This window comes from Capricornis sumatraensis, chromosome 8, assembly GCF_032405125.1.
Source record: "Capricornis sumatraensis isolate serow.1 chromosome 8, serow.2, whole genome shotgun sequence".
NCBI lineage: Eukaryota > Metazoa > Chordata > Mammalia > Artiodactyla > Bovidae > Capricornis > Capricornis sumatraensis.
Window position 1 is genome coordinate 87790410 of NC_091076.1, and position 12445 is coordinate 87802854.

Sequence of the window (12445 nt, forward strand, 5' to 3'; positions counted from 1 at the left end):
ACATAGAGAAGCTTGATTAAAAAAAAAAAAAATCAAGCCTCCTGACTCCACGCTCAGCATTTCTTCCCACAAATCTTTGAATATGCAGGACTCAGGACTTTATTGAGATATGTAAGCTGAAAAAACACTACGGGCTAAGGAACACAAGCTATCAAGAAAAAAAAGTCTTCCCTTTTCTTCCTAGCAAGAGTACAGGATCATAATCTAGCACTCCCAGCGGGACCTGGGGCAGCACTGAGTAACCATACTGATATTTCTGCAGGGAAGCATATGAATATTCATACTAGTTGGGTAATTTATGAATATTCATACTAAAACAAATAGCTTTACTTTATATTCTTGCCGCCAAATTTGTTCGTAAAAAGGAAGTCCTGTCTTCACTGTTTTGTGAATTTTCCAACAAGGGACTGTGGAGCTGAATGATAATAGCCAGCATTTATTGGGAATTAGAATATTGTGTTAACATTTATTGAGTAAAGAAAATAAGAAAAAAAAAACATTTATTGAGTGCCTAATAGTGGAAACAGTGTCAGACTTTATTTTGGGGGGCTCCAAAATCACTGCAGATGGTGATTGCAGCCATGAAATTAAAAGACGCTTACTCCGTGGAAGAAAAGTTATGACCAGTCTAGATAGCATATTCAAAAGCAGAGATATTACTTTGCCAACAAAGGTCCGTCTAGTCAAGGCTATGGTTTTTCCAGTGGTCATGTATGGATGTGAGAGTTGGACTGTGAAGAAAGCTGAGCGCCAAAGAATTGATGCTTTTGAACTGTGGTGTTGGAGGAGACTTGAGAGTCCCTTGGACTGCAAGGAAATCCAACCAGTCCATTCTAAAGGAGATCGGCTCTGGGTGTTCACTGGAAGGACTGATGCTAAAGTTGAAACTCCAGTACTTTGGCCACCTCATGCGAAGAGTTGACTCATTGGAAAAGACTCTGATGCTGGGAGGGATTGGGGGCAGGAGGAGAAGGGGACGACAGAGGATGAGATGGCTGGATGGCATCACCGACTCGATGGACGTGAGTGTGAGTGAACTCCGGGAGATGGTGATGGACAGGGAGGCCTGGCGTGCTGTGATTCATGGGGTCGCAAAGAGTCGGACACGACTGAGCAACTGAACTGAACTGAACTGAATATGTGCCAAGGGCTCTATATATTTTGTCTTGTTTATTCCTTTCAACAAACTTGTGAAGTGAGTATTGTTATTAGTCCCTTCTGATAGGTGGCATATTGTTACAGCTTGGAACTCTCTCACACTATCACATTGTACCTTGTACTAATTATGGTACATAAAAGTACAACTAATTTGATACCTATTGCTTCCTACTCTCCACCCCTTGGGACTTTAGATCATGTATTATCTATGAATCTAGCAGGGGCCCTGTCATAAACTTAGGTACTTAACATGAAGCAAAATGAATTGATATGCTATACAGATTTCGTGTTTTGTTGGTATAGTGTTTTACCTCTCTATAATAAAAATGCCCAAATATCTGTGAAAGGATTCTCAAGAAACTGGTAACAGTGGTTACCTCTTGATGGTTTGGTTGCAACATACATACATAGGTACACACACATATTCACACACTTGTACCTTTTATATGTGCTGTGCATCTATTGCCTATTCAAAGTATACATTTCATTTGTTTTTCAAGGATTCCAGAATTTTTCTTGGTTATTAGTTACTTAGTAAGATGATCAAAAGTCAACTCACAGGGTAAAACCTCACACAAAGAAAAACACTACATAGCTTCTCCAGGGCTACAGACTGCAGAGACCCATGGGTGAGAGTCTCTTCCCTCCCACCCTCAGGGAGTCCCTCAGTGAGTCTCTTCCTTATTACTGGGACATTGTTTTCAAGTATAAGGTCCATCAGCAATGGGACAATGACAGAAAACACAGCCTTAGAGAATGAGGTTCAACCTTTGATCTGCAGCACTCTGCAAATATCCTCTCTGAGCCAATTTCTGCATCCATAGAATGGTGATAAATTATTACCTTTCAGGGTTTTTCTGAAGATTAAGTGTGGCACTTTTAGATGTGTTTTGCAAAGTGGTAAGCATTGTAAAGCGTCTGCCTCCAATGCGGGAGACCTGGGTTCGATCCCTGGGTCGGGAAGATCCCCTGGAGAAGGAAATGGCAACCCACTCCAGTATTCTTGCCTGGAGAATCCCATGGACGGAGGAGCCTGGTAGGCTACAGTCCACAGGGTCGCAAAGAGTCGGACACTACTGAGCGACTTCAGCTTCAAGCATTGTCTAAATAGTTGGCACTTCACTTGCCCATGTACCTTTTCTGAGCCTGTGCTCATAATTTTCTTTACCTGGAATACTCTTTCCCTTCATTAGGGAAAATCCTAGTTATTTAAACTCTCTATGCTTCTATTCCGCATCAGTAATATTGATAAAGTAATAGCAGTTATAAAGAAGAGATAATGTGATAATGAATGTACACAATACCTGGCCAGAGTAAGTGTTCAGTAATTATTAATTCTTATTATTCTTACTCATTGTCAAGGCTGGCTGTAATATTACTTTCTCTGCCAAGAGTTAACACCTCCAGGCATATTATTATTATTACTAATTAGCCATTTTAAATGACTCCATCCTCTGAAGTAACTCAGATTTTTGTTATAGCTGCTGCTGCTGCTAAGTCGCTTCAGTCATGTCGGACTCTGTGTGACCCCATAGACGGCAGCCCACCAGGCTCCCCCGTCCCTGGGATTCTCCAGGCAAGAACACTGGAGTGGGTTGCCATTTCCTTCTCCAATGCATGAAAGTGAAAAGTGAAAGTGAAGTCGCTCAGTCGTGTCCAACTCTTAGCGACCCCATGGACTGCAGCCTACAAGGCTCCTCCGTCCATGGGATTTTCCAGGCGAGAGTACTGGAGTGGGGTGCCATTGCCTTCTCTTTTGTTATAGCACATCCTGCTTTTTTTTTTAGTGGTTTCTTTACTCATCTGTCCATACATTCTCTGGGATATAAGCATGGAGTAACCTTCATCTCCAGGACTTGACAGTCTGTGATTATTGAAGAAATGGTGAACAGAATGGAAATTAAGACATGGTAGCCAGTTGCCCTTCCCCTTACCATGGATCTTTAAGATTTCACTTCCTTTTCCTCAGAAATGCCTGTTTTCTTTCCAAAGGGCTGGCCAGCCTTGTACAAAGAATCAACTCGAGGCCTGAAGGGCTGCAGCTGCTTAAAGGACCAGCTCACTAACTCCCAAGGGAACTCCAGAAGGCCTATAAACTGGGAAGAAGAAGGACCAGGGAGAGGCTAGCAGGACTTTGTGAACTGGCATTGCTTGGTCACGTGCTACTTTTTTCAAGGCAATACCTGGCGCTTTTCCCTGGCAGCTTGACCAGAGGGCAAGAGTGCTTTTTGGAGCCAGTCCCATGGCCTCTGGGGATAGATGACACAACCAAGCAGTCTCCCTGGGAGAACTGGGAGATGGGAACTTGGATCCAAGCCTCTTTCCTCCCCAGCACACTGGACTGCACTGAGCCATATCTTAGTGCAGCAGTTTGGTAGCACCTTACTCATGGCAACCTGGCAAGCACACTTCCCCAGGACAGAGGCCAGCAAGTACCCTGGAGTTCAGGTCATGCTGTGCCTCGACCCTCTCTATGTCGATACATCGTGAAGATGGTCCTTCCCCAAGGTCCTGTGTCCCACTGCTGTCTGGAGTGCCTCTCCTCCCCAGTGCCTAGCCTTTTGTCTTGGGGTGCCAGGAACAGATGAAGAACTCCCACCCAGGTTGTAAATTGGGGATAAATGGAAAAATCAGAACTTGGACTGGGTATCTTGAGACTTCTGATTATAAGTAATAATAGCTAAATTTAAAAAATTTAAGAATATATGTATTGTTATTACATATATCAATACATCTTTATATTACATATATTAATACTATACATGTATATTAAAAATCTGTACATGTATATATTACATGTATTATCATTTGCATATGTGAGTGAGTGATAGTTGCTCAGTCATGTCCAACTCTTTGTGACCCCATGGACTCTAGCCTGCCAGGGTTGCCATTTCCTTCTGCAAAAGTTCATATTTTTGACATCTTAATAAAGGTCTTTGTAGATTCCTTCTAGAGGCCAGTGTTAGTCACTCAGTCCTGCTCGACTCTTTTCAACCCCATGGTCCGTCCATGGAATTCCCCAGGCAAGTGGGATTGCCTGGGTTGCCATTCCCTTCTCCAGGGAATCTTCCCAACCCAGGGATTGAACCCAGGTCTCCTGCATTGCAGGCAGATTCTTTGCCATCTGAGCTACCAGGGAAACCCAATATTTCCCTGTATTATCTTACTTTGTTGTCACAACCACTGTGAATTGTTCTCATCCCCATTTTAGAGCTGAGAAAATCAAGGCTCAAGAGAGAAAATTAACTTCATAGGAAATGGCAGGGCTGAGATTTGCACTCCCTTGTAACTCACAAGTCCATGCTCTTTGCCACCATGCTTAAGGCTGTGGTTACTCAATGTTATTATTCCTCTGAGAATATAATGAAAACAAAGGACCCTCTCCCAAGAACAATGTACCCTTGTCTCCACTCAAGTATTTTGCAGTAAGCAAAATGATCCCACCCATGGGCCATAGACCTTAGATAAAGAACCTCAATGGTAATGGACTATTTGCCTGACTCACGCTAGGAACACATTCTCTCTTGACTGTAAGGTTCCATGGGCTCACGAACCACATTCCCAATCCTGCTGTTTTGGATCTGAAACCCCAGCAGTTTCAAAGCTGATTGGAACCCATGATGCCACTTGGGAAAATAAAGGTTCCCGGAACTTCACAGGAAGGAAAAGGCAACCATCTTCCCTAAGGGCTGCTCCTTGATTACTGCCTGAGGGTGCCAGCCTGACATCCCAAAAGGCTACCGTATTCCATTTGCACAATAGCATTACCAGTTGATCAGTTGCTCTCTTGATGATACCTGAGCTACCACTTCGCCTCAGTCTGGTTCCTTCTCTTTGGCCCTGAAATTCCTGGGCTCTGCTTTAGGTTCTATCACTGGGTTGCTGTGGACAATCTTGAGTTACATAATGGGAAGAGGCTAAGAGGACAAGCAGCAGATTATGGTAGACCAGTAGTTCTCAACTGAGAGTGATTTTTGTCCCCTAACTAGAAGACATTTGTCAGTATCTGACATTTCGCAGTTGGCTGTCACAATCGGGGAAGGGATGGTTGTCACTGGCATCTAGTGGGTAGAGACTAAGGATGTTGCTAAACATCTTCATACAATGAATTATCTGACCTCCAATGTGCCAGGTGAGCAAACCTCTGGGAGAAGACCATGATTATTGAATGTGAGGTGGTCTAGGATTGAAACCGTTGGCCTGCTATATGACCTTGAGCATGTCACTGACCTTAGATGACTCAGCACAGTGATTAGAATACAGGTTCTGGAGTTTGAATGACCAGCTGAATGACCTTCATAGGATTCCTTACCTCTGTGCCTCCCTCATTTTCCTTACCAATAGAGCGACTTATTTCCTAGGGATGTTAAGGTTATTAATTGAAAATACTTATCATCATGCCTGTCATGCTATGTCCAACCTAGACAGCGTATTAAAAAGCAGACATTACTTTGCCAACAAAGGTCCGTCTAGTCAAAGCTATGGTTTTTCCAGTAGTCATGTATGGATGTGAGAGGTGGACTATAAAGAAAGCTGAGTGCCAAAGAATTGATGCTTTTGAAACTGTGGTGTTGGAAAAGACTCTTAAGAGTCCCCCGGACTGCAAGGAGATCTCAGAGGAAATCAGTCCTGAATACTCATAGGAAGGACTGATGCTGAAGATGATGCTCCGATACTTTGGACACCTGATGTAAAGAACTGACTCCTTGGAAAAGACCCCGCTGCTGGGAAGGACTGAAGACAGAAGGGGACGACAGTGGATGAAATGGTTGGATGACATCACCAACTTGATGGATGAGTTTCAGCAAGCTCTGGGAGTTGGTGGACAGGGAAGCCTGGCGTGCTTCAGTCCATGGGGTTGCAGGGTCAAGACACAAGTGAGCGACTGAACTGATGCCTGTCATGAAGCTTCCCTGATGGCTCAGATGGTAAAGAATCTGCCTGCGATGCAAGAGACCCAAATTTGATCCCTGGGTGGGGAAGATCCCCTGGAGAAGGAAATGGCAACTCACTCTAGTATTCTTGCCTGGAGAATTCCATGGACAGAGGAACCTGGTGGGGCTACAGTCCATGGAGTCATAAAGTTGGACATGACTGAGCGACTAACACACACATATGCCTGTCATGCACGTGCCCAAATGTTAGCTGGTTTTATTACAACCGACACTTGCCTCCTTGCTTTCCCTCTTCTTCAGCACATAGCTTGTCTACCCACAGAGCTGATAATTTGTGGCATTGTTCAGTATTGTTTCCACTCTGTTGATTTTCAGCATTCCCCAAAACTCCTAGGAGAATGCTTAACACCTAAATACCTGCATGACTGTATTTAAATTGCATGTAAATTGAATTCATTCTTATTCACTCACATTTTTTTCTGTGTGTTTTAACCTTTGCTAGCTGCCCTTCAGCTGGAAGGTGTTAATTATTGTTTCTAGTTCAGTTTTACAGTATATTTAAGTACCGCTTTCAAAAAGTGAGTCTCTTTTTGAGGCAGGTCATGTCTACCAGCACCCTTGAGTTCATTCTGTGGATCTATCAGCTTAGCTTTCTTTTACCTGGGTCATAAGTCCACTTTGGCCAAGTGTGGGACACTGGCTGAGCGGAGACTGAGACCACAGGAAGATACTGTGAGGAGCTCTGAAAGCAGTTTGCTCACCCACGCACTCAGTTCAGTCGCTCAGTCATGTCCGACTCTGCGACCCCACGGACTGCAACAAGCCAGGCTTCCCTGTCCATCACCAGCTCCCGGAGCCTGCTCACCCCGCACTGGCTCCTTTTCATCTCTAGCAGAGCTAAGATTTTAAATTCTCCAGGAACACAGACCATGTCCCTTATCAGCTTTATTCAAGAACATTTAGGCACTCTAAGTGTTCTAATTGAGAATGGAAATGAAACTTACAGTGGAGCCAAATGCTGGCAGATGGAGGCCCACCTCTAACGTGCTATTCAACGTCTTTAGGACAGTTGCCCTGTCTGTGCCACCTTAATTGTGTGGCCAAAATGAAAACAGATGGGACAACACAGCAGATAAAGGCTTAGGCTGGCCTGAGGGGGGAATCCCTAATTCTGCCACTTACCAGCTCTGAGATGAGGAGCAAGTTATTTTGTTTCCCTAAGCCTCAGTTCCCTCATTTGCAAAACAGGTATAATCACTGCACTTATAATTCATAGGGTTGCTGAGGTAAGAAATGCAAAACACTCTGTAAAGAGCTTGGTGCAAATTAAGCCCCTCAAAAATGTTACATGTTATTACACTAAATTTGAAAAAAGCACCAAACATCATTAGACAAATCCATGTTCTCTCCTCTGGGAGATGTTATTACAGTCATGGCAGTGCTACTTCTCAGCCCTGAGAGTTTTAATCTCCAGTGGCTGCCCTAATCCTACTTCCTTGTCTCACCTTTCTATTAATATATGAAGGCCTTCCCCAAGGGCAAAGGACTGAGGCACTGGCATATGAGTTTAGAGAAACATTGTGTTTAATGGTAAAGGTCAGCACACTCCAGCACCGGGCATGGCCTGGAGTCGAAGCAGCAGGGGTGGGTAGGTGACTTCCACGGAGCCTCACATGGCGAAGAGGATGAGGAAGGCGACCATCAAACAGAAGAGCCCCATAGCCTCAGACAGGGCAAAGCCCAGAATGGCATAGGAGAAGAGCTGCTGCTTCAGAGACGGGTTCCTGTCAGGCACAGAGACAGGGAAAGGGTGAGGGCATGGGTCATGGGTGGTGGTCGAAGACTCAAGTAGTTTAGGTGAATGGGGGGGTGCTAAATGGGAGAGGGCCCAGCTTGCATATATCCTGGGGACTGGACACGCAAGCAGAGTATCAGCATGGTAAGTTTTAAGGGAGCCAAGTTGGAAACATTTAAATTCTGTGAAAATAGGATGTAGATGAAACCAACACAAAGCTTGAAGAATCTTTTGCTGAAAGTGGAATTTACGGTAGGAGATGCTCTAGACCACCCTGGACCTTACCTGGCATAGCCAATGATCAAGCTGCCAAACACTGTTCCAATACCAGCCCCTGAACCCGCCACACCAACTGTGGCAGCCCCAGCGCCAATAAACTTGGCCGCTGTGTCAATGTCCCGGGAGATAACACTGGTCTGGAATTCCCGCCGAGCCACCTGCAGTGGGCCACTGCTGTAGGAAGGCTAGAAGGAGGGGGAGAGAGGGAAAGTAGGGAAGGAGAGAGGAGATAGTGAGGCTCAAGGACAGGTGGCTGACCCCGCCCCTTACTCCACCCACCTGAGCTCAGAAATTGTACAGAATGCTCAGACTGCAGGGTGTGATTAGAATTAGTCTTAGGGTCCATTTCCAGACAGGGCTAGGGAAATTTCATGAAAACACAATTTCAGTTTTCCAAGTCTCACGTACAATACTCACTTTGTGGGTACTTAAAACTATTAAAGCACCCCAGATTCTCTGACTGTCTTCCCACTTTGCCTTAGAGGCAACTGCACAAACTTAAAGGAACCTAGTCTGGGGACATTCTTAAGAGGGCCCATTCTCCTTTACCTGTACAGATGGGATCTCTGGCCTACTCAGGAAGGAGGCAGACACAGGCCTAATCAGACCCCTGGTACAAGAACGGATCTATAAAATCAGAAACACACATTCCTCCAAATCAGGCAAGAAGACAAAAGAGAAAACCCCTCTAACCGCTGAGCTTCTGTCAAAAAAGATTACAAATATTATAAATAAAACAAGTCCAAAGTATTTCAAGGTCAATCAATGCATTACTGTTTCTATCAGACATGGCTGTACCAGAGACCCTGGTGCAGTCAGCAGTGGCAATCTTTCCATTTAAAACTGGGTAACAAAGTTCACTTCTATGGGCACAGTCCTTAATCAGTATCCCAGAATGCAAAAAAAAAAACAAAAACCCACTAATATCAGATCAAGCACAGGAAGGGTTTGCATCCAGACCACCAAAGAAATCAGAAGGGGAAAAATCTTATTTTGCTAAAAATGTAGTCACTGTTACACACCCTGAATGGAGTGGGCCAGTAAGCCTGGTAAGGCTCCTGAAACAGTCACCTAAGCAGAGACTCCTGTAACAAAACTTTCTTGAGCTATTTTAAGAAATATAATGTGGCAGTTCTCAAACTTGGTTGAACATTATAATCACCTCAGTTCTAAAAAAAATACAGATGCATGGATTTCATGCCCATAGGGTGCAGCCTGGGCATCAAGATTTTTTAAAGCTCCCCATATGATTCCAACGTGCAGCCAAGGTTGAGAATCACTGTTTCAGAGGGCAATCTTGCTGTGGCCAAGCTAGACTGGGGGTACACGTCAGATCCAGATTCTGACCACATTCCAAAGCCAAGATAGCTTGGTTTACATGCACAAATAATCAGGGTTTAACTGCATCCATCTTACTGCCTCGCTAAAGGAGCAACATCATCAGGATGCAAGCTCCTCTCGGTTCATTCATTAAACACGATGGCTCGCACACCTGGTGCTACAGAGCACCCAGGAGCCGCAGCTTACCAGAGCAGGAGAAATGAGTAGTGCCCCGGTGGTCTGCATTATTTTTCAGTCTGCAGAGGGGGAAAAAAAAAAAAAAATCCATTGACAGCCCAGTTGTTTGCTTACAGTTGCGACCTTCGGTCGTCCCCTTCACCCCGCCCGTCCTCCCTGGACCACGCTCTTCCTCGAACCATGCCCCAGCCGAGAAGAACATTAGAGGTCAGAGGGACAGCGCAAACTCCCGTTCCACCACTTTCAGCGCGACAGGTCTGTAAAGAAAGGTCATGGAGATTGGAAGTAAAAGAAGGCCCGAGCCCAGCAGGGAAATGATGCTCAAAGAGAATGATCTCCGGGATAGACTGGGGAGGCAGGAACTAGACAGATGCCGTTCAGGGTCCTGCCCATTTCAAACAGCAGTCCACCGCCCGCCTCAGCTGGGACAGTTATCGCTCATTACCGTTGGTAATTAAGATTAATTGTTAAGGTTACAGATACCCATCGCTTTCCCGGCCCTACGGACAAATGCCCCTCCATACAACCCCGCCACATCCTTGCCGATTGCTGGCTTTCGGCTTCAAGTCACCTGTACTCCCACTGCCCCGGCTGCCCCTGCTCAGACCACAGCGCCCGCCCGGCTCAAGGTGACTGACTCACGTCCCGGCTTTAGCTCTAGGACTCGGCACACTGCTCCCGGACCCACGTGTCCCGGGGTTCCCCAACTCTCATTGGCCGCAATCCCCCCGAGTCTCCATTGGTTAACATCCTCTAGTTCTCCTTTCTTATTGGTCTTGCGGAACTTCTTTCTCTCTCTCCACAGGAGCTTCGTGGCAGTTCCCGCCTCCATGTGGGCAAAGGCGGGGTTTTCCTTTGAGATCTGGCTTCCGATTGGCCGATTTCTGAAGTGCTCGACCATAGAGTCTGCTGGACTAAGCGGTTCCATAACCTTCCCCACAAAATGGCGGCCAAGGTGGAAAGCTGAAGAAAAAGGCATGGGGAGAGAGACCGGACGGCTTACGCAGACAGACACATGACCTTGGACCTTAGCCTTCATTCGAGCACTCGGGCCCTGAGGCGCGTTGTCTTTTGGGATTTGTAGGCGCTTCAGAGGCCCCAAAGGTGGTTGAGATCCCGCGAGACTCCCAGGCTGGGCGAGCCAACGCCTTTGCAGCAATTCCCGCCCTCAAGATTTGTGGGCGGCTTGCTTCCGCAATGAAGCATAAATGCCGGCTGCCTACTCGCTAGTGGGCTGGCGCAGGTTTGTGGACCACTGCCAGCGTTGAGCAGTCATGGACTAGCAACTAGTTGTTTGTTTAAAGTATTTTCGTATTGTAAAAACAACATTACAAGGATAAAACACTTAACATCCTGACGGGAAAACGATGGGAACAGGCAGAAAGAAATATAAATTGAAGGAAAAGTATCTTCAATTAAACTATACAAAGAAATAGAAGTTTAAATGCAACTTTTCTCACTAATCAAAAGTGCAGAGTTCTTTTTACTAATGTGAGCCAGGTACTTGTGTACTTGCTGGTGAGAATATGAATTAGAACATTTCTTGAAAGCTGTTTGGCTATATTTGTTGACAGACTTTGAATGGTCCATCTTTGACCTAGAAATTCTCGAGGAATTGAGAGCCTTTAAATTCTCCATCCCTTTACCCAGGAATATTACTCATAGAAATCTATCTTGAAGGACAAAATCAGAAATGCAAAGATTCTCTTCAGAGGATGAAGAATTTATTGAAATTGGAAACAAGTAAATGGTTAAATAAATTGCCATATTTTCACTTGATGAAATAAGCAGATATCTTAAATTATGTTTCTTTCTTTTCCTTTAGGTTTAATAAAAATTTATTTAGAATTCCTGGGATGGGGGACTTCCCTGGCAGTCTAGTGACTAAGATTCTTCACTCCCAATGTGGGGGGGCCCAGGTTCCATCCCTGGTCCAGGATCCAGATCCTGTATCCTGTAAAAAGATCAAAGATCCTGTGTGCCACAACTGAGACCTGGCACAGCCAAACAAACAAACAAAAAATCCTAGGATAGTGGTTGTGGGCACCCATCCTCAAGAGGAGCGAGCACTAGGAAATCACGGAGAAATCACACAGTCCCAACATCCCTGGCCCACGTAAGGAGGAAAAGTTGTTTCCCTGAAAATGAGTCAGCCCTCATTCATCCAGGAAGGACTGGGAGGACAGATGCTAGGGGAGCCATCAAATGTTGCTAGGGTGAAGGAGGGGGGTGTGCTGGACCCCAAACTATCTCCTCAAAAATCGGGGGCAAAACAGATCCACTTCTCTGGGGGCCAAGTTCTGGGTAACCAGCCTCATTTCTTACCCTTGATGTCACTTCCCTGGGTGAAATTTCCATGGTGTAAGTTCAGCACAAGTTTGTCAGCAGTGAGTTAAGTATGATAGTGTGAGGGCAGAAAAACAAACAGTTACACGCATTCAGAGTTAAGAGCTGCTGCTGCTGCTAAGTCGCTTCAGTCATGTCTGACTCTGTACGACCCCATAGATGGCAGCCCACCAGGCTCCCCCGTCCCTGGGATTCTCCAGGCAAGAACACTGTAGTGGGTTGCCATTTCCTTCTCCAATACATGAAAGTGAAAAGTGAAAGTGAAGTCGCTCAGTCGTGTCCAACTCTTAGCGACCCCATGGACTGCAGCCTACCAGGCTCCTCCATCCATGGGATTTTCCAGGCAAGAGTACTGGAGTGGGTTGCCAAAACTAGGAATGTTCAGGCCTGCTCTCTGTTCTCTTTATTTTTTTTGTTCTCAGGAAAGGGAAAGAAAGAAATTCATTCCTCTCTT

General features: G+C 45.4%; 1 protein-coding gene across 2 annotated transcripts; it reads right to left on the bottom strand.

The window, feature by feature from the left end:
• Nucleotides 1–7633: 7633 nt before the first annotated feature.
• On the bottom strand, nucleotides 7634–10334 carry ATP5MC1 (ATP synthase membrane subunit c locus 1). 2 transcript variants are annotated; one of them, XM_068977591.1, is made up of 5 exons: nucleotides 10217–10334; nucleotides 9655–9704; nucleotides 8677–8754; nucleotides 8134–8312; nucleotides 7634–7837 (listed from the first exon to the last, which is right to left on the bottom strand). In XM_068977591.1, the coding sequence occupies exons 2-5, from the start codon at nucleotides 9691–9693 to the stop codon at nucleotides 7723–7725; spliced, it is 411 nt and encodes a 136-aa protein (XP_068833692.1). In that variant the 5' UTR covers nucleotides 9694–9704; nucleotides 10217–10334; the 3' UTR covers nucleotides 7634–7722. The 2 variants fall into 2 exon arrangements, with proteins under 2 accessions (XP_068833692.1, XP_068833693.1); XM_068977592.1 differs by having other exon boundaries at nucleotides 10189–10287.
• Between the last annotated feature and the right edge of the window lie 2111 nt (nucleotides 10335–12445).